This window comes from Oncorhynchus tshawytscha, linkage group LG16 (assembly GCF_018296145.1).
Source record: "Oncorhynchus tshawytscha isolate Ot180627B linkage group LG16, Otsh_v2.0, whole genome shotgun sequence".
NCBI classification, from domain to species: domain Eukaryota; kingdom Metazoa; phylum Chordata; class Actinopteri; order Salmoniformes; family Salmonidae; genus Oncorhynchus; species Oncorhynchus tshawytscha.
This window is the reverse complement of record NC_056444.1, coordinates 42,861,333-42,882,913: the sequence shown is the minus strand read 5'-3', so window position 1 is coordinate 42,882,913 and position 21,581 is coordinate 42,861,333. Positions and strand designations below refer to the sequence as shown.

The 21,581-nt window shown below is 43.0% G+C and overlaps 1 protein-coding gene and 1 pseudogene across 3 annotated transcripts; one reads left to right on the top strand and one right to left on the bottom strand.

Annotated features, from left to right (window-relative positions):
• Positions 1-786: 786 nt before the first annotated feature.
• LOC112215704 (leucine zipper transcription factor-like 1) lies at positions 787-8,518 on the bottom strand. Of its 3 annotated transcripts, none has more exons than XM_042299186.1 (10): positions 8,306-8,518; positions 7,271-7,395; positions 6,904-7,098; positions 5,287-5,344; positions 4,952-5,023; positions 4,772-4,837; positions 3,939-3,998; positions 3,291-3,467; positions 2,068-2,171; positions 787-1,953 (listed from the first exon to the last, which is right to left on the bottom strand). In XM_042299186.1, the coding sequence occupies exons 1-10, from the start codon at positions 8,306-8,308 to the stop codon at positions 1,875-1,877; spliced, it is 939 nt and encodes a 312-aa protein (XP_042155120.1). In that variant the 5' UTR covers positions 8,309-8,518; the 3' UTR covers positions 787-1,874. The 3 variants fall into 3 exon arrangements, with proteins under 3 accessions (XP_042155120.1, XP_042155119.1, XP_024230756.1); XM_042299185.1 differs by having other exon boundaries at positions 3,921-3,998; positions 8,306-8,517; XM_024374988.2 differs by having other exon boundaries at positions 787-1,933; positions 3,921-3,998; positions 8,306-8,514.
• A 7,668-nt stretch (positions 8,519-16,186) lies between these two features.
• Positions 16,187-18,354, top strand: LOC112215703 (annotated as a pseudogene).
• Positions 18,355-21,581: the final 3,227 nt, after the last annotated feature.

Sequence of the window (21,581 nt, the reverse complement as noted above, 5' to 3'; positions counted from 1 at the left end):
AAAGTAAAGGTATCAAGAAATAATTTGATATCGAGATAAACACGGCTGAATGAGATCTTTAACAAAATCTGATATTTATAAGCATAGATTCTGCAGTAACCCTCTTCATGCTTCCAGCCTTGTTCAAATTCATACCTGCATGACCAAAAGGTGACAGGTAATCAAACATCTTCTCAAAATTGGTTTAGCAGGGACAGCTAGATTGTAAAAAAATTAAAATAAATTAAAAAACATCAGCATCCCAAATGACACTATTCCCTTTAGTTCACTACTTTCGACCAGGCCCCTATGGGCCCTGATCAAAAGTAGAGTACTATATAGGGAATAGGGTACCATTTGGGAAGTACACATGCACTTCTCTCAGAGAGATGACATGCAGTTAGACTCTTACCATGGCCTTCATCTCATGGGTTCCCCGGATGCGTGTACCGCGGTACTCCATCAGCTGTGTCTCGTACTCAGCCGTGGTGGCTCCGGTTGGGCTCGTTGGTCATATCTGCGCCATGTAGCCTGAGAAGCGCTTGTTAAGCTTAGAGAGGGTGTGTTTCTCTGCAGCCCATGAGCAGACCCGAGCCAGCATGGGCCCTGCAGAAGCAGATGCTACAGCCAGAGCTGCACACGCTCCCAGCACCCTGCCGCGACCCATAGAGAAGGCAGCACTGCCACCACCCATATCCAGGCCAATCCCATTCATTGTAGTGTGATACACTGATAGCTGCTTGCAGGCCCACATCTTTTATATTCTGTCCCAGGGTGTACTTTGAACAAATGTGAAAGAAGCTGACATTTTGGTAACAGCTTTTATTACCCCACAACAATTCAAACATATCACACATACACGTCTAATATGACATAGGTGGTTGTGTATCATACTCTACAAGAGCATTACGTCAAAGACAGCAACATAGAATTTTTGTCATATTACACACATATGCCTCTGGCCTGGTACCAGACGGAATACAATATATGCCTTGATACCAGGCTATTATCAGGGTTAAGGACAAAAAAGTTCACTGTTCCCATAAAAATATTCTATATGTGTGGGGAAGTACTTATACATTTGCTTAGGTCCAACCTCTGATCGTTCCAATAATTTTTACATGCTAAAACAGGATAAAAATTGTAAGAAAAATAAGGAAACATGTCAAATCATACATAAACGTTTCCCTCAAAACCTTCCCCTCAAGATATTTTGGAATGTTATGCTGCGATTCATAATATGTACCATTAGCCATGTCTATTCACTATCATTAAAACTTGGAGCTCAATTCCGCCAGCTGAATACATATAAACAGATGTTGCATGATACCCCAGCTACATAGAAATAGTTGAAAAAGATTATACAGTCTTGAGAAGAGCCAATCATTTATATTGGTGTCATGGGAAAATGTACCCATCACCATCAGATATAGACAGCACCAGAGCTTCAAGCATATCTCTCCTATTCAGAAGGCCTCCGTTTTAGACAGCAAGTCAAGGACGTGAAAGTACTTGCATAGTGCAATGAGGAAAACCTACTACTAAAACACACAAAGCTCCAGCTCCTAGATATGGGACAGCACGGAGTAGCAGAGGGACAGAGACATTCAAGGTTCTTCTCCCAGTGAGACTGACCATAGGAGGCTGTCGATTAGCCCCCAACCCTTAATACCCCGCAATCATCTCCTAAAGCCAATGACTACAAAAGCTGCTGGATCAGCGAGATGATACAATTCTTCTGAAAGGTTCTGAACTACAGGTGATATTCTCAATTCAATTTTTTGTTCAAAGCACCTGCTCCTGCAGTGGGGTAGAATAAATGGTAAATGGGCAAAAACCTTCTCCAGAGTGACAGTCCCCGGTTTTGGGCCATTTCTACCCTCTTGTCGTGTATTTTAACCCCCATTTTGTGTCTTGTTGTGTGATGCAAAGGGTTCATTCATCAGACTCGTATCTAGAATTGATACATTGGAACTGTTAGCAGAGAAGGTTGTTAGACAGGAACTGCAAACATAATCATCTTTCAGGAGAAGAATCTTAATCAACCAGTCATACATAACAAATTTGTATAATAATCAACCGACTCACTTTGAAAGCCGTTTCCTGATGTCCTTGATCTGCTCATTTTTCTTGGTGAGGATCTCCTTCATGTTGCGGTAGGCAGAAGTCTGTTGGAACTTCCGGTCCAGCTCCTACACACACACACAACTCAATTGCATGATAACCTCGAAATGGCAGATATACAATTGGGTCCATAGCTCAAATGATAACTTCAGATGCAGCACATTCGGAAAGTATTCACCCCCTTTAACTTTTTGTTACGTTACAGCCTTGTTCTAAAATGGATTAAATTGTTTTTCCTCCTCACTAATTTACACACAATACCCCATAATGACAAAGCAAAAACAGGTTTTTAGAAATGATTGCAAATGTATTCAAAATAAAAACATTTACATAAGAATTCAGACCCTTTACTCGGTACTTTGTTGAAGCACCTTTGGCAGTGATTATAGTGATTTGGAGAGTTTCTCCCATTCTTCTCTGTAGATCCTCTCAAGATCTGTCAGGTTGGATGGAGAGCGTCACTGCACAGCTATTTTTAGGTCTCTCCAGAGATGTTCGATCTGGTTCAAGTCTGGGCTGTGGCTGGGCCACTCAATGACATTCATAGACTTGTCTCGAAGCCACTCCTGTGTTGTTTTAGCTGTCTGCTTAGGGTCGTTGTCCTGTTGGAAGGTGAACCTTCGCCCCAGTCTGAGGTCCTGAGCAGGTTTGGTGGTTCTCCATTTAAGAATGATGGAGGCCACTGTATTTTTGGGGACCTTCAATGCCGCAGAAATGTTTTGGTACCTTTCTCCAGATCTGTGCCTCGACACAATCCTGTCTTGGAGGTCTACGGACAATTCCTTTGACCTCATGGCTTGGTTTTTGCTCTAAGATGTACTGCCATCTGTGGGACTTTATATAGACAGGTGTGTGCCTTTCAATGGAAACAGTGCACCTGAGCTCAATTTCGAGTCTCATAGCAAAGGGTCTGAATACTTATGTAAATAATTTTTAAAAACCTGTTTTCACTTTGTCATTATGGGGTAGTGTTTGTAGATTGATGAGGAAAATAAATATTTCATCAATTTGAGAATAAGGCTGTAACGTAATAAAATGTGGAAAAAGTCAAGGGGTCTGAATACTTTCCGGAAACACTGTATTTTGAGACTGAAGTTCACACAATTGTCCATTGGTTGAAATCAATACAGGATTTATGTGAAACGCATCAGGTAGGTACCAGTATAGGGTACGGGCCAAGCACGTACCTTCTCTGCCAGGGACAGTTGTTCCTGTACCCTGAGCAGGTCATGTTTGGCAGACACCAGGTTGTCCTGCAGGTCTCTTTGGGAGGCAGCGTTGACACTCAGGGACTTCTGGTAGTCTTCCTGCAGTGCTGCCACCGTGTCCTCCAGACTAGTGATCTCCTGAGAATGGGTGGCCATCTTGGGGAGAAACACACAGCATGTCAGTGGGTGAACTTTTATGCGCGTTCTAAAATGGCCCCCTTTTCCCTATACAGTGCAGTACTTTTGATCAGAGCTCTATGGGAATCGGGTGCCATTTGAGATGCACACTCAGATTGACATATATTCAACACACAAAGCATAGGGTCAGATTGATACATACCAGTTGATTTCCATGAAAGCAAATTAAATAATAGTAATCGTTCAGAAAAAAAGCAGGACAAAAGTTTCAACACATCATAAACACAAGTCCAGCATGTGGACAACTTCACTAAAAAGAAAAAAAATATACAATGCACAAAAATCAGAAAGTAAACAGGAAATACTGAAAAGTTAATTGCAGTTGTCATTCTATGGCCTTTTGAACCAGATTTGTTTGTTATATTGTTAACCCAAAACCTTGAACCCATGGCCCTTATGGTGCTACAGTACTTGCTGTTCCCCCTTGACCTTCTGCAAGTCTTTGAGAGCTCTCTCCGCCCTGGTCTTCTCATCCAACGCACCCATGGCCTGAAAAACAATCAGTATACTGCATATAAGTGATACCAACATATAAGTGATACGATCATTCAATTAGCAAGGTCAGGTGTAAACATGAGCACAATTACAATGATGTCAAAAGTTACAATAAGTAGAGTGCATTAAAGGGTGTGTTCGTAAATTCACTCTGGACGCTCTGCTCTGAAATGCAAGCTCTGATTGTCAGCTGGAATGGCAATAGCTAGAGTACCAGAACATAACTTACTTAGTTAGTAACATAGCAGGCTATTCTAGCCAGATAGCTAGCTTGCTACAGTACAGTGTCTTTCATTTGTTTATTTTAGGAGTATGGCACTGCCAACATTTTAATGGAAATCCTGAATATGTTAATCCTCAATACGCAGTTTACACACACGGATTCCAGACTATGCATATTATTTTTATTTTTATTTTATTACTTATGTACATTAATGACGAGTTCAAAATGAAAAGGAGCCCCTTCCAAACCCCTCTCCGAGGAAATAGCTACCCAAATAACCAACCAGGCAGTTGGTCGGCTATCCATTCCACTCTAGCAGACAAGCAGCTCATGATTGTTCTGTGGTTACTAGGAAATCAGGAGTATTTCAGGTGAATATTGTCGTTCCATTATAAACTAATCATGATCATGGAAGTGATCAGGTACAGAACTTGACAAAATTATGTCCAAATCTACAGTACCACACCATTGATAAGCAACGTCATAACTAAGTAAGAACATGTCAATCAGAAATACACTTTATGGATTCAGATGGGTAAGGTACCTGGGTTTCCAAAGTCCGGAGCCTGCCTTTGAGCTTATTATTTTCCTCTTGTAGCCTTGATATCTCCTGATGAAAAACCAATGTGAAGAAACAGTTGATGAGATGGCTGGTGATATAGCTGCTGAGCTGGTGCTATTACAAAATACATCTGTACTACCAGATGAGGTTTGAGTACCTTACCTTGTTGAGAAGTTCAGATACCCCACCTTCATTCAGCGGTGCTAACTTGGGCTTGCTAATTTCTTGGTTAGTCTGGGTAAGGAAGTAAGGCATGTAAGTGAGCACATACTCTCCCATCAATAAATGGCATCAATATATGTTGTCAGCTGTCCATTACCTTGATAACATGGACTTAAAACATTCACTTAAAAAGGTCTGCCATTTCCAATTGTGATACGATTCAAGTGCTGTGTATTTTATGAAAGTGCAACATTTCAGCCCTAACCCTAAACATGTAATACATGCACACTTCTTTTTTATAAAGGGGAAATAGTTCAAAGTGGTTGGGCACTCACCTTATTTGGGTTTTTAAACTCAGTATTCTCAAACTCAGCCACTTGCTCTAACAACTCTCTGTAGAAAATGAAAAAGAGCAAAGGAGATGAGAAAAAGAGAGAAACATTTTTTTTGAACATTTTATACTTTTAGGCACATTTATAGCTTATAAACGAACCAGAGTAATGACAATGTTTGATACCATAAAGTGAGTTTCATTGAGTGTACTGACTCATTGGGCTTCTGAAAGTAGGGGACAACTGGCCTAACAGCTTAGCATGTTTCTTTATGAAAGAGATCAACAGAATAACATTGTGCAAAACATTTGACGTGGAGTACAGGGAAGCAGCCACCTGGCAGTTACTGTATGTATCTTTAAGAAGAAAAATAAAACACAATTGTTATCCTCCTGAAGATAGTTTAAATAAATGTCTGTGATAAAGAAAGCACCCCGCTACACGCTTATATCTGGTTTGAAAAAGCTGCAGAATGCATGTAGCTCTTTGGCTACTATGGGCGTATTCCCTGCTTCTGACACCCTGCTAACAGCCACACGGGATTGAGGCCTACGGACCACCTTCAGGGGCTTGGTAAATTATCTTATTGAGTGACTGTAGACATAATAGAAACACAAAAACATAATCTACAAAAGCACAGGCTTGATTTGGTATGTTTTGTTTTTGTACTATGACTGGTGTCCGTGTAATAAAGGTCAAATGTAGTTTAAACACAGCTGGTTAATATTCTCAAATCAGCAGATGTTAGATGGCAAATACAAACAAAGACCCAAATTGTTAGAAAAATTGAATTAAACCAATCTCTCTCATTCCCTCACACTCATGTACCAATCTCACAAAAACCTCACAATATCCTTAGAGGCAAATCAAAGTTTTGTTCGTAAAGTACGAAAATGGTCTCTCTAATACAATTTGCCATGTATTCACTGTCCCCATTCTACATTGCTGATGGACTGTCAGTTTTTCAACATCAAAAAGTTGGGACTGTAAAAGGAATGGCTTTCTCCTCCCTCTCTAAAAGACCCATTAACACAGTCCCTCGGCCTGGAAATGTACTCCACATCACAGAGCCATGTTATACATTTCAAAGCGGCATGTTCCTGTGCCCCAGTAGCAAGTTCAGATCCATCCTCAGAGTGAAGCAGTGAGTGTGAGGGAAGGGTCTTTTTAACCTCACCCACCCACTTCATTGTATTGTTGGGGGAAAAGTGTAGTGAAGTGAGAGAAACCACCTAACTGCTATTAACCCATTGCGTAATTGCTTCAATAGCCTTAAGTCTGAGTTTAGATTTAGGAAGTGCGCTATTGAGATTCATTGAGCCACCAGCTAGTTTCCAATGTTAAACTGAAATATACCTTCACATACACTCCCTAATTCTCAGTACTACCTACTCTTTTACATTTTAGTCACTAAGCAGACGCTCTTATCCAGAGCAACTTACAGTTAGGAGTGCATACATTTTTGTACTGGTCCCCCGTGGGAATCGAACCCATAACCCTGGTATTGCAAGCGCCACGCTCTACCAACTGAGCCGCAAAATGGGCTTCAGCCTGTCCTTGAAGCCCCCCCTCATCCCCACAGTCCACTTCCGAGCCATCCCACCCCTCCCCACAGCCCACCTGTTCTCCAGCTCCGATATGTCAGTCTGCAGACGGAGGTAGAACTTTTCAGCCTGGGAGAAGAGCTGCCGAAGCAGCAGCACGTTGGTGTGGGCCGTGTTGATGAGCTCTGTCTCCACCTCCCCTCGCACAACCAGCTGCAGCCCGTCCAGCATGTCCCGCACCTCGTCCACTGTGAATGTCTCCTCCACTAGCCTATAATAGAATATAAATAGAATAACTCTTTCTCCCTGTGGGGGAACTTCTTCTTTGGAGATACACACAAATACCCTTCAAAGCTGTCCTAAAAAGACAGACTTGCATTCCTCTAACAAACATTGTTGGCTAGCTGTGATTTAAAAAAAACTAAAATTGTGTGATACAACACCTGCTGTCTTTAAGGTCCTCGAAGCAGGAGTCAATGGTCTTGAGTCTGATGATCCTCTTGGAGCGTGCAAAGCGCATGTAGTTGATGGCCTCATTCTGATGGTGCTCATTGAAACCAAACTCAGCCTTCAAGGAGATAGAAAGAGGGGCAGGGATGGATGTCAATTTCCAGCTAAGTAACATAAACTAGAAGACGGATCTGTGGTTGTGGCCCTCTTCAGGTTAAGTTACTGTTTCAAGCACAATATCGAACAATTTCTCTACTTCAAATAGGATTTTAATCCTAACCCCATTCTTAACCACACTACTAACTTTATGCCTAACCTTAAATTAAGACCAAATAGCTCATTTGAGTTTTCCTACATTTTTACGATATAGTCCATTTTGACTGTGGCAATTAGTGGAAACTCTAGCTAATTAGCATGCAGCGCTGCGTCGTCATGGAAACGCCATAGTACATTCTAGAGGTCTAGCTAGCGAATGTTTACAATTTCGCTACTCACTGACTAAACTAACGTCAGCAAGCTAACTATCCGTGCAGACGACCGCATCGATTACAGAGATTGTTCGCGCACTAGACGTCACAAAGCATAATGCTGCTACTCTGTTCTTTATTTTACTCGAGTTATGTCTACTGTATCCTGATGCCTAACGTTAACGTCGTTAGTCACTTTACCCTGCCTTCATGACATGACTCATGTATATCTACCTCAAATCCCGCATACACATTGATTTGGTACTCGTAACTATATAGCTCAATTCTTGGGTAATTGTATTCCTCTTGTGTTAGTTACTATTTTTCTTTGAATTATTATTTTTTTAAACTCTACATCGTTGGGAAGGGCTCGTAAGCAATAATTTCACGGTTAAGTCTAACATTACACCCGTTGTATTCGTCACATGCGCCGAATTACAATTTGATTTGATCCCTTGCTAAATCCACACCAGCAAGCTGGTCATATCATGTTGCTAGATACATAAGCTAGCTAGCTAACGTTAGCTGGGCTAAAGTAGCTTAGCTTGCTAATGTACTCACCATTGTTGACGCCAAACACCCGAATCTTTTACTGCTAATTGTTATGTTAACTGGCTAGACAAACGAATAGTTACACAACGCTTTTAACTGTCTATGTTAATTGACGGTGATATCTGAAAATATTATATCAACTAGCTCGCCTCTTCAGCGCTGGAGATGTCTTGGATACGGAAAAGCGTCATTGCGTTGGTAACCATGGAGCACGTTCAACCATAGAAGAAGTTCCTTGTTGGGTTAGCATTTCTATTTCTATGCATTCTATTAAATGACTCGAGGGGCTATACAGTACATTCGGAAAGTATTCAGACCACTTCACTTTTTCCGCATTTTGTTACGTTAGAGCCATATTCTAAAATGTATTCATGAATTGTTTTCCTCATCAATCTACACACAATTACCGCATAATGAAAAAGCGAAAAACAGTTTTTATAAATGTTTGCAAATTTATAAAAATATAAAAACTTGAATATCTTATTTACATAAATATTCAGACCCTTTGCTATGAGACTCGACATTGAGCTCAGGTGCATCCTGTTTTTATTGATCATCCTTGAAATGTTTCACAACTTCATTGGCGTCCACCTGTGGTAAATTCAATTGATTGGACATGATTTGGAAAGGCATACACCTGTCTATATAAGGTACCACAGTTGACTGTGCATGTCAGAGCAAAAACCCAGCCATGAAATCGAAGGAATTTTCCATAGAGCTCCGAGACAGGATTGTGTCGAGGCACAGATCTGGGGAAGGGTACCAAAACATTTCTGCAGCATTGAAGGTCCCCAAGAACACAGTGGCCTCCATCATTCTTAAAATGTAAGAAGTTTGGAACCACCAAGACTCTTCCTGGAGCTGGTCATCCGGCCGTACTGAACTATCAGGGGAGAAGGGCCTTGATAAGGCAGGTGACAAAGAACCCGATGGTCACTCTTGACATAGCTCCAGAGTTCCTCTGTGGAGATGGGAGAACCTTCCAGAAGGACAACCATCTCTGAAGGTCTCCACCAATCAGGCCTTTGTGGTAGAGTGGCCAGACTGAAGCCACTCCTCAGTAAAAATGCACATGACAGCCCGCTTGGAGTTTGACAAAAAGCACCTAAAGGACTCGGACCATGAAAAACAACATTCTCTGTGGTCTGATGAAATCAGTGGCCGGGACTAGGAGACTAGTCAGGATCGAGGGAATGATGAACGGAGCAAAGTAAGAGAGAGATCCTTGATGAAAACACTCAGGACCTCAGACTGGGGCGAAGGTTCACCTTCCAACAGGACAACGATCCAAGCACACAGCCAAGACAATGCAGGAGTGGCTTTGGGAAAGTCTCTGAATGTTCTTGAGTGGCCCAGTCAGAGTCCGGACGAGCCCCGATCAAACGTCTCTGCAGAGACCTGTAAATAGCTGTGCAGCCTGACAGAGCATGAGAGGATCTGCAGAGAAGAATGGGAGAAACTCCCCAAATACAGTTGTGCCAAGCTTGTAGCGTAATACCCAAGAAGACTCACGGCTGTAATTGCAGCCAAAGGTCCTTCAACAAAGTACTGAGAAAAGTGTCTGAATACTTGTGTAAATTTCAGTTATATACAGTGCCTTGCGAAAGTATTCGGCCCCCTTGAACTTTGCGACCTTATGCCACATTTCAGGCTTCAAACATAAAGATATAAAACTGTATTTTTTTATGTGAAGAATCAACAACAAGTGGGACACAATCATGAAGTGGAACGACATTTATTGGATATTTCAAACTTTTTTAACAAATCAAAAACTGAAAAATTGGGCGTGCAAAATTATTCAGCACCTTTAACTTAATACTTTGTAGCACTGTACATGGGGTACCAGTACAGAGTCAATGTGCAGGGGTATGAGGAAATGGAGATATATAGGTAGGGGTAAAGTGACAAGGCAACAGGATAGATAATACAGTAGCAGCAGCGTATTTGATGAGTATGTAAGTGTGTGTGTGGCGAATGTGTGTACGTGTTAATGTGAATGAGTGTGTCTGTATGTGTTGGAGTGTCAGTGAAACTATGCCCTCGGTCATTGCTCATCCATATTTATATGTAAATATTCTTATTCCATTACTTAGATTTGTGTGTATTAGGTAGTTGTGGAATTGTTAGATTACTTAGATATTGCTGCACTGTCGGAACTAGAAGCACAAGCATTTCGATACACTCGCAATAACATCTGCTATCCATGTATGTGACCAATACAATTTGATTTGATTTGAAATTCACCCTGGAGTGCCAGAGTGTGCTCAGAGTTTGCTCTGGGTGTTTGTAAATTCAGAGCATTGTCAGATTGTCCATCAGTAAATTCAGAGCATTTCGCTGTCGGAGCGTTCTGAGTGCACACTAATCCAAGAGTTCTGACCTCAGAACGGCAGTCAAGCACCCAAGCTAACTGGCTAAAGATGGCTAGCTTCCAGACACAAAAGAAAGAACACCTCACTCTGACCATTTTACTCACCCTAGCAGAGCCGGTTATGCTGTTTTCATGTTATCTAGAGCGTTGGTGACTAACTGTCCTGCTGGCAAGAATTGATTTTATTTTTTTTGCTGATGTTTTTGCTATGACCGGTCATATTCAATGGATGTTGCCTGTTTGTAAATGCTTCTGTTATTCTGCGCTCCGGCACACTCAGACGAGAGTGCTCTGAAATCGGAGTAGATAACCAGTTTGAATTTTCAAACGCACCCTATGTGTGAGTATGTGTGTGTACAGTCCAGTGTGTGTGCATAGAGTCAAAAAGTTATTAACTATTTAGCAGTCTAATGGCTTGGGGGTTGAAGCTGTTCAGATGCCTATTGGTCCCAATCCGGCACTGTTTGCCGTGTGGTAGCAGAGAGAGCAGTCTATGACTTAGGTGGCTGGAGTCTTTAAATGTTTAGGGCTTTCCTCTGACACTGCCTGGTGTAGAGGTCCTGCATGGCAGGGAGTACGGCCCTAGTGATGTACTGGGCCATACGCACTACCCTCTGTAGCACCATGCGGTGCAGTGATGCCGTCAGTCAATATGCTCTCAATGGTGCAGCTGTATAACGTTTTCAGGATCTAAGGGCCCATGCCAAATCTTTTCAGGCTCCTGAGGGAGAAGAGACTTTGTCGTGCCCTCTTCATGACTGTGTTGGTGTGTTTGGACCAGGATAGGGCCTTAGCGATGTCGACACCGAGGAACTTGAAGCTCTCGATGTGAATGGTGTTCGGCCCTGCATTTCCTGCAGTCCACGATAAGCTCCTTTGTCTTGTCCACATTGAGGGAGAGGTTGTTGTCCTGGCACCACACTACCAGGTTTCTGACCTAATCCCTATAGGCTGTCTCATCGTCATTGGTGATCAGGTCTACCACCGTTGTGTCATCAAAAATCTTGATGATGGTGTTGGAGTTGTGGGTGACAGGGAGTACAAGAAGAGACTTCGCAACCCTGTTGGGGCCTCCGTGTTGAGGATTTCCCACATCCTGGTTGGATATTTCTCAGGTTTTCGCCTGCCATATGAGTTCTGTTATACTCACAGACATCATTCAAACAGTTTTAGAAATGTCAGAGTGTTCCAAATCTACTAATGATATGCATATATTAGCTTCTGGGCCTGAGTAGCAGGCAGATTACTCTGGGCATGCTTTTCATCCGAACGTGAAAATACTGCCCCCTATACTGCCCCCTAACAGGTTTTAAGCAAGATTCAAAATGCAGGTTCTGTAATGAAGAGGATATAGGCCTAATGCATAGGTTTTGGTACTGTCTGACAGTAGTTTCATTTTGGTTACAGGTTCAAGACGGGTTTTACCATCATTCCATCAAAGTATTAATTAACCCCAAAATTATCGTCTTGGGTGACCTCAATGTTCATATTCCCTCAATTAACAAAACAATACTGCTGCTCTGTGAAATAGTAATATTTAAAAAACAAAGTTCTTTCTAATACTGAACCTGTTTATACAATTTGTTAGGCACCAAATTAATCTTAGTAAGTACAATTGCCACTAGAAACCAAAAAACAGCATTAAAGAATGTCTGAGATTCTGAGCAATGGTGCTGGGAATCTCAGTAGGCCTATTTTTTAGAAAGCAATTGTTATTGAATAATATGAAATAAAATGAATACACAATACTATGAGGGCAAAAAGTTCCATATGCATAGTCTGCTTATCTTATAATTGATTGTCCCCATGACATTTCATATAGTAATGATTCCTGCTTACCATCTAAAATTAAAGGAGGAAGCACCAGTGACTCGATCAATAAAAAAAAGTGGTCAGATGAAGCAGATGCTAAGATACAGGACTGTTTTTCTTGCACAGACTGGAATATGTTCCGGGATTCCTCCGATGGCATTGAGGAGTACACCACTTCAGTCATTGGCTTCATCAATAAGTGCATCGATGACGTCCTCCCCACAGTGAGCATAGGTACATACCCCAACCAGAAGCCATGGATTACAGGCAACATCCACACTGAGCTAAAGGCTAGAGCTGCCGCTTTCAAGGAGCGGGACTCTAACCTGGAAGCTTATAAGAAATCCCGCTATGCCCTCCGACGAACCATCAAACAGCAAAGCGTCAATACATGACTAAGATCAAATCATACTACACCGGCTCTGATGTTCATTGAATGTGGCAGGGCTTGCAAACCATTACAGACTACAAAGGGAAGCATAGCCGAGAGCCGCCCAGTGACACGAGTGTACCAGACGAGCTAATCTACTTCTATGCTCGCCTCGAGGAAAATAACACTGAAACATGCATGAGAGCACCAGCTGGTCCGGAAGACTGTGATCACGTTCTCATCAGCCAATGTGAGTAAAACCTTTAAACAGGTCAACATTCATGAGGCCACAGAGCCAGACAGATTACCAGGATGTGTACAGCGAGCATGCGCTGACCAACTGGAAAGTGTCTTCACTGACATTTTCAACCTCTCCCTGTCCGAGTCTGTAATACCAACATGTTTTGAGCAGACCACCATAGTCCCTGTGCCCAAGAACACTAAGGTAACCTGCCTAAATTACCATCTGTATCCATGAGGTGCTTTGAAAGGCTGGTCATGGCTGACATCAACACTATTATCCCAGAAACCTCCAATTTGAATACCGCCATAACAGATCCACAGATGATGCAATCTCTATTGCACTCCACACTGCTCTTTCCCACCTGGAGAAAAGGAACACCTTAGTGAGAATGCTATTCATTGACTACAGCTCAGCTACCATAGTGCCCTCAAAGCTCATCAATAAGCTGACCCTTGGACTAAAACACCTCCCTCTGCATACCATGCAATAATCTACAAAGTACTGGGAGGTCCGTGGGGCGACGCACAATTGGCCTAGCGTCGTCTGGGTTAGAGAGGGTTTGGCCGGTAGGGAAATCCTTGTCTCATCGCGCACCAGCGACTCCTGTGGCGGGCCGGGCGCAGTGCGCGCTAACCAAGGTTGCCAGGTGCACAGTGTTTCCTCCGACACATTGGTGCGGCTGGCTTCCAGGTTGGATGGCACTGTGTTAAGAAGCAGTGCGGCTTGGTTGGGTATCGGAGGACGCATGACTTTCTACCTTCGTCTCTCCCGAGCCCGTACGGGAGTTGTAGCGATGAGACAAGATAGTAGCTACTAAACAATTGGATACCACGAAATTGGGGAGAAAAAGGGGTCCAAAAAAAAAAAAAAAAAACTGGTTTTAATGACTCCAACCTAAGTGTATGTAAACTTCCGACTTTAACTCCACCAATCCTATTTTATAATACGCTACATGACCAAAAGTACATGGATACCCACTCATCGAACATCTCATTCCAAAATCATGGGCATTAATATGGAGTTGGTCCCCTCTTTGCTGCTGTAACAGCCTCCACTCTCCTGGGAAGGCATTCACTAGATGGAACATTGCTGTGGGGACTTAGTGAGGGCGGGGACTAATGTTGGGCGATTAGGCAGAGCTCAGCCACAAAAACAAGCCATACAGATACCCGCCATGACTTCCTGACAGCCACCCCCAGGTGGTAAGGGTAGGTGACAACACATCCGCCACGCTGATCCTCAGCACAGGGGCTCCTTAGGGGTGCCTGCTCAGTCTCCTCCTGTACTCCCTGTTCACTCCTTGTACTCCCTGTTCACTGCACGGCCAGGCATGACCCTAACACCATCATTACGTTAGCCAATGACACAACAGTGCTAGGCCTGATCAATGACGAGACAGCCTATATGGAGGAGGTCAGAGACCTGGCTGTGTGGGGCCAGAACAACAACCTCTCCCTCAACGTGATCAAGATAAAGAAGATGATTGTGGACTACAGGAAAAAGAGGACCGAGCATGCCCCCATTCTCATCGACGAAGCTGTAGTGGAGCAGGTTGAGAGCTTCAAGTTCCTTGGTGTCCAACAAACTAACATGGTCCAAGCACACCAACACAGTCGTGAAGATGGCAAGACAAAATCTATTCCGCCACAGGAGACTGAAAAGATTTGGTATGGGCCCTCAGATCCTCAAAAGGTTCTACAGCTGCACCAGAGAGCATCCTGACTCGTTATATCACTGCCTGGTATGGCAACTGCTCGGCCTCCGACCGAAAGGCACTACAGAGGGTAGTGTGAACGGCCCAGTACATAACTGGGGCCAAGCTTCCTGCCATCCAGGACCTCTATACCAGGCGGTGTCAGAGGAAGGCCCTAAAAATTGTCAAAGACTCCAGCCACCCTAGTCATAGACTGTTCTCTCTGCTAATGCATGGCAAGCGGTACCGGAGCACCAAGTCTATGTCCAAGAGGCTTCTAAACATCTTCTACCCCCAAGCCATAGGACATCTAATCAAACGGCTACCCAGACTACTTGCATTGCCCCCACCCTTTTATACCGCTGCTTTCTGTTATCATCTACGCATAGTCACTTTAATAACTCTACCTACATGTACATATTACCTCAACTAACCAGTGCCCCCGCACATTGACTCTGTACATGTACCCCCGTGTATAGTCGAGCTATTGTTATTTTACTGCTGCTCTTTATTTACGTGTTACTTTTAGGTAAGCATTTCACTGCTCGTAGGTAAGCATTTCACTGTAAGGTCTGTATTCGGCGCATGTGACTAATACAATTTGATTTGTATTGTCAAAATGTGCTGTATATGTGTATGTCTTTTTGAATTGTGGCTGACCAGGGGGTTTGGTCAAGATGGTTACACAGATCAGACACGGACAGTAGGATTAGCTTGGTTTCAAGGGTGTTTATTTAAATAATAAATCAAAAAGAAAAGGATAGGTCTTTCCCATGAGACCCTCTCCGGGATACCGTCTTCTGGGCCTTGCTGTAGCCTGTCGGGCACACAAACTCAAATCCCTCCTCATATCTCTGCAACCATCCCCAACCCTACAGGAGTCCTTTCTCTCCCCCCCCTTCTGGCAGCTTTATGGGACTTGCACAGCTGGTGAGCAATCAGCCCTTGATTACTCACCATCTCCCAATCAGCCCCAATTTGTCCTGGCCTGAGAGCCCATCGAGACCTGGCACATCCAGCAGATGGTGTCGTCACCTCGTGATGTACACTCCTTCTGTCACCAGGCATCGACTAGTCTCTCCCTGGTGGCTGACCAGCTGTACGCCACAGAATATTGTCATGTACATCGTCCTCAGTTTATGGTTGTCTAGTTATTATCCTTGTTGTATTCCGTTTAATAAAAATAACGCTTTAAAACCTAGACAGACACAGTATTAGATATCAGTCCTTTCCACTCTATTGGTTTTCTGCACTGTCATCTGCCTTGTTTACATTGGCCTGAGAAGCATAAATTGGTTGGGGGTCAAGGTGCAGTCATGTGATTGTGATGTCAGCAGCTGTAAGGGGTGCGTATCTGGTGGCAGAGAAGTCAGATGCAGGAGAGCAGAACTTGATAATAGCCGGAGCAGTTTAATAGTAAAACCAACGGCATACCAAATATGGGCACAATAACCCGACGCGCACCAGTCAAACAAAATGTGCACAAGCACTACAATAAACAATACCACACAAAGACATGGGGCGAACAGAGGGTTAAATACACAACACATAAGGAGGGAAATGAGAACCAGGTGTATGGGAAAATGAGACAAAACAAAAGGAAAATGAAAAATGGATCAGCGATGGCTAGAAGACCGATGACGTCGACCACCGAACACCGCCCAAACAAGGAGAGGTATGACAGCAGCCAATCATTTGACCTGTTGTTTACCTCTGTCCCAGACAAGTTTCAACACACCCCCTTATCTCTGCAAACATCTTCAACACACACACACAGTCAGGCATGCAACAGTGACAGACAGCCACTGCTGCACTGAGAGAAGGAAAACACTAAAGAGAGGTGTAGATAAAAGAGGTGGATTAAAAAAGAATACAGAAGAAGAAGAAGCCACGTTTTTGTTTTGCCTGCCGGAGTAATGGAGATGTGTAGTAGCGTGGTGTTGGGCGGCCTGGTGTTGGTTCTACTGTGGTTGCTGAGGAGACAGAGACATATCCGTCTACCCCCCGGACCCCACGCTCTGCCGCTGCTAGGCAACCTGCTTCAGATGGACAAACAGGCCCCCTTCAAGACGCTCACCAAGTGGAGTGGTGTGAATGGGCCAGTGATGACAGTGTATTTGGGGCGCCAGCGGGCTGTGGTGCTGGTGGTCAAGGAGGCTCTGGTGAGGTCAAGGAGGCGGTCAAGGAGGCTCTGGTGGACCAGGCTGAGGACTTCATAGGACGAGCTCCCGTCCCCTTTCTGGTCTGAGCTACCAGGGGATATGGCCTGGCCATCAGTAACGGGGAGCGTTGGCGCAAGCTGCGTCGTTTCACCCTGACCACACTGAGAGACTTTGGGATGGGCCGTAAGAGAATGGAAGAGTAGATACAGGAGGAGAGCCAACATCTCATAGACAGTCTAGACGGCACTAAAGCTGTGCCCTTTGACCTCCACCCTTTCCTGAGTCACACAGTGTCCAACGTCATCTGCTCCCTGGTGTTCGGCCAGCGCTTCGGCTACGAGGATGACAACTTCCTGCACTCGCTCAACATCCTCTCAGCCATACTGCGCTTTGGAAGCTCCCGCTGGGGACAGCTCTACAACATCTTCCCCTGGCTGATGGAACGCCTGCCTGGTCGGCAGCAAGTTGTGTTCGGCCAGGTGGACGAGCTGAGAGGTTTTGTGATGAAAAAGATCCATGAGCACCAGGAAACCATGGACCCAGGTAACCCTAGAGACTTCATAGACTGCTTCCTTACCAAACTCAACCAGGAGAAGGATGTGTCCTCCTCTGAGTTCCATTATGAGAACCTGGTGTCCACAGTCTTGAACCTCTATCTGGCAGGAACAGAGACCACCAGCACCACTCTCAGATACGCCCTCATAGTGCTCATCAAATTCCCCAACATTCAGGTGCACATGCAGCAGGAGATTGACACAGTCATTGGACGACAACGCATTCCCCAGATGGAGGACAGGAAGTCCCTTCCCTTCACAGACGCTGTCATCCATGAGGTGCAGCGCTTCCTGGACATCGTCCCGTTCAACATCCCGTACTATGCCACCAAGAATATCTCATTTCGAGGGTACAATATCCCTCAGGGCACCGTGATAATTCCCATGATTCACTCTGTTCTAAGAGACCAGGCCCACTGGGTCACGCCCACAACCTTCAACCCTGATCACTTTCTGGATCAGAACGGAAACTTCCAGAAGAACCCCGCCTTCTTGGCCTTCTCTGCAGGTAAGCGTGCCTGTGTGGGGGAGTCTCTGGCTCGTATGGAGATCTTTCTGTTCCTTGTATCTCTGCTGCAGCGTTTCTCCTTCTCCTGCCCTGGAGGACCTGACAACATTAACCTAAGCCCAGAGTTCAGCAGCTTCGCTAATGTGCCGCGCCACTACCAGCTCATTGCTACCCGCCGCTGACCAGGAAGGGAACTGCAGCTGCAAAATAGGAGGCTCACTCAGGAGGAGGAGCTGTGAAGATGACGGGGAGATCAAAATCAAATAAAATTGTATTGGTCACATACACATTGTAGCGAAATGCTTGTGTTGGACAGGTGTTTTCTTTTTTTTCTAACCATGTTTGATTTTATTAGGATCTCTTTTAGTCCCCATTTGGACTAATCTTCCAAGAGTCCTTAAACATTAAAATACAATTTATAATAAGATCACATTTTCACATACAGTATAATACACTGACGTATTGACCACAAATACTTTAAGTCTGAAAAGATAGATTGATTCCTTCATCTACCATAGTCCCGCACAACCTTCCAATTTATTGTATTCAAATGATTCTAAACTACTGTTTGAATTTATATGTTTCTGGTTTGCTCAGATAAATGATTAAATGTCTTTATTGCTCTAACTCAAAATGTTATTTTTCCCATTTCTCTTTTCTGTCTGGATAACACATTGATGGTGGACAGTATTTCTAGTATTTACTGAATGTCTGTCTCTTACCAACTGAATATTGTTGTGAATAGAGTTTGCAGTGGTGTAAAGTACTTTAGTTAAGAAACTTTAATGTCCTACTTAAGTAGTTTTTTGGGGGTATCTGTATTTTACTCTTCATATTTTTGCCATTCCTAAAGAAAATAATGTACTTTTTACTCCATACATTTTCCCTGAAACCCAAAAGTACTTGTTACATTTTGACAGGAAAATGGCCCAATTCACACACTTAGAGAGAACATCCCTGGTCATCCCTACTGGCTCTGATCTGGCGGACTCACTAAACACAAATGCTTTGTTTGTAAATTGTCTGAGTATTGGAGTGAGCCCCTGGCTATCTGCCAATAAAAAACAAGAAAAATGTGCCATCTGGATAGTTTAATATAAATACTTGTATACTTTTACTCAAGTAACATTTTACTAGGTGACTTTCACTTTTCCTTGAGTCATTTTCTATTAAGGCATCTTTAATTTGACTCAAGTATGACAATTGAGTACTTTTTCCACCACTGTATATGCTTATATAACATTCATTATTCATAACAGATACTTTATGATTGAATAATATTCATGTTTTTTTCAATTATCTTGTTGACTGATGACCAACCAAGAGTATTGAGCATGACTACAACAGAAGAACCATATCTCCACCTTATAACAATCCTTGCTGCTTTGTTCTGTGCAATCTGCAGCCTCCTAATTTAACTTTGATGCATTTCTCCAGACCACAGAACAGTAGTTCACCTGACTCTCAAATAAAGCTTGGGCTGTTTACTTAAGAATCTTTCCCGGGAAATATTTAGCTATCCTTATGAAAATGCATGCAGTTTTATATATATATATTTTTTACATAGATGAGTAATTTGAGATGACCATGATAGGCAGTTGTCTAGCTGCATTCCTAGTAGCTTGGTTTCTGTGTCACGCCCTGACCTTAGTCATCTTTGTTTTCTTTATTATTTTGGTTAGGTCAGGGTGTGACGAGGGTGGTATGTGTGTTTTTCTTGTCTAGGTTTTTTTGTATTCGATGGGGTTTTGGTATGTCTAGGTATATGTAGGTCTATGGTGGCCTGAATTGGTTCCCAATCAGAGACAGCTGTTTATCATTGTCTCTGATTGGGGATCCTATTTAGGTTGCAATTTTGGTTTTGTGGGTTATTGTCTGTGTAGTTGCCTGTCAGCACACGTGTTTTATAGCGTCACGGTCGTTTTGTATACTTTGTTCAGTGGTTCTCTTTCATTAAAGAAGAATGTATTCTTATCACGCTGCCCCTTGGTCTCCTTGTTATGATGAATGTGACATTCTGCCAATTCCTCAATTTGTACTCCCCACATACCTAGTTGTATCCTATGCTGTGTTGGCCTTTTCCTGGCGGAACAGAACAACATAACCCCGGTTTTCTTGGTGTTCAAAACTAATTTCTTCTGGCAAACCCACTCCCTGATATTTCCCAGATCTACTTGTAGAGCTTGCTGTACCTATTGAACCGATTGTCTTGCTGTCGAAAATTGTAGTATCATCTGCAAATATAGTATCTTGAGTTTCAGATAAGGCATAAGGAAGGTCGTTGGTATATATTATGTAAAGAAGTGGCCCAAGGCAGCCTTGCGGTATTCCACAGTTTAAAGCAGGAGGGAAAGAAAATGACCCATTGATAAGGTGGACTGTTTCCTGTCTGTTTGATATGACTGTACCCAACTCAATGCTGCCTCCTTAAACCCATAATGCAATCATTTTGTCAAAATTATTTCATGATCCACTAAATCAAATGCTGCACTAAAATCTAAAAATAGTACAAACTTGCCATTATCCATAGCATTGAGCCACTGGTCAGTCATGTCAACCAATGCAGTGATAGTGGAATGTTTTTTTTGCGATAAGCATGCTGATGGGCTGTAAATCAGATCATTATTTTCCATGTACTCCCATATTTGTCTTCTCACAATTACCTTCCAATATCTGACTGAGTGAAGGGAGTAGACTATTTGGTCAATTATTGGCAGGAGTAATTTTTTTTGCTGTCTTTTGGGATTGGACAGTTTAGCATGCTTCCATACATTTGCAAATGTTCCCTTTTCCAGTGACCAATTAAATATGTATTTCAGTGGAGCTGTAATCTGGGGAGCAGCATAGCGAAGTAAAAAAATTGTCCATAAGATCATAACCTGTAGATTTACCATCGGGTAATGACTTCAATAGGTTTAACACCTCCTCTACTGACACCATTTGTAGATTAAAATATCTGTTTTTTTTGCTCATATTATGATAATCTATCCATTGGACAATAGCATGTTTGGAAGAATGGGTGTTTACATTATCACTCAGTAAATACATTTTCTTTGTAAAAAAAAATCTGCAAAATTATTGGCAACATCAGCTGTTTAATTTTTTTCCTGTCAACCACCACACTAGATGGGTATGATGAAATAGATGTACCAAGTAAGCCCTTAACTGTATTCCTTACCTTTTGAGCTCTGTGAAGTGTATCTCCTTTAATAATGAAGGCCTGGAGTTTTTCCTGGTCAGTTCAGGTGGGTCAGGAGTAAGGATTGGGGAGCAGGTATGAGTAGACCAGACAGTAATGTAGTGTATGCTGAGTATTTATGCCAGTGCAATTTAATGAGAGTTGAAGACAGATTGGTCAGGCCAACTGTCAGTCAGGAGGTCCAGGAACCAGTGTAATCAGTGTCTTTATGTCTCAGCAACTAAGTCAATGTGTATGGGGGTTGAGCTAGGTGATGATGCCACATGTTACTTAGTTATAGGATGCATCACATTCAATCAGATTTAATGTCAGATGTTATTATTTTTGACTCTTTCTCTAGATTTCTTCTTCTTTTTTTAATCAGAAAGAAAT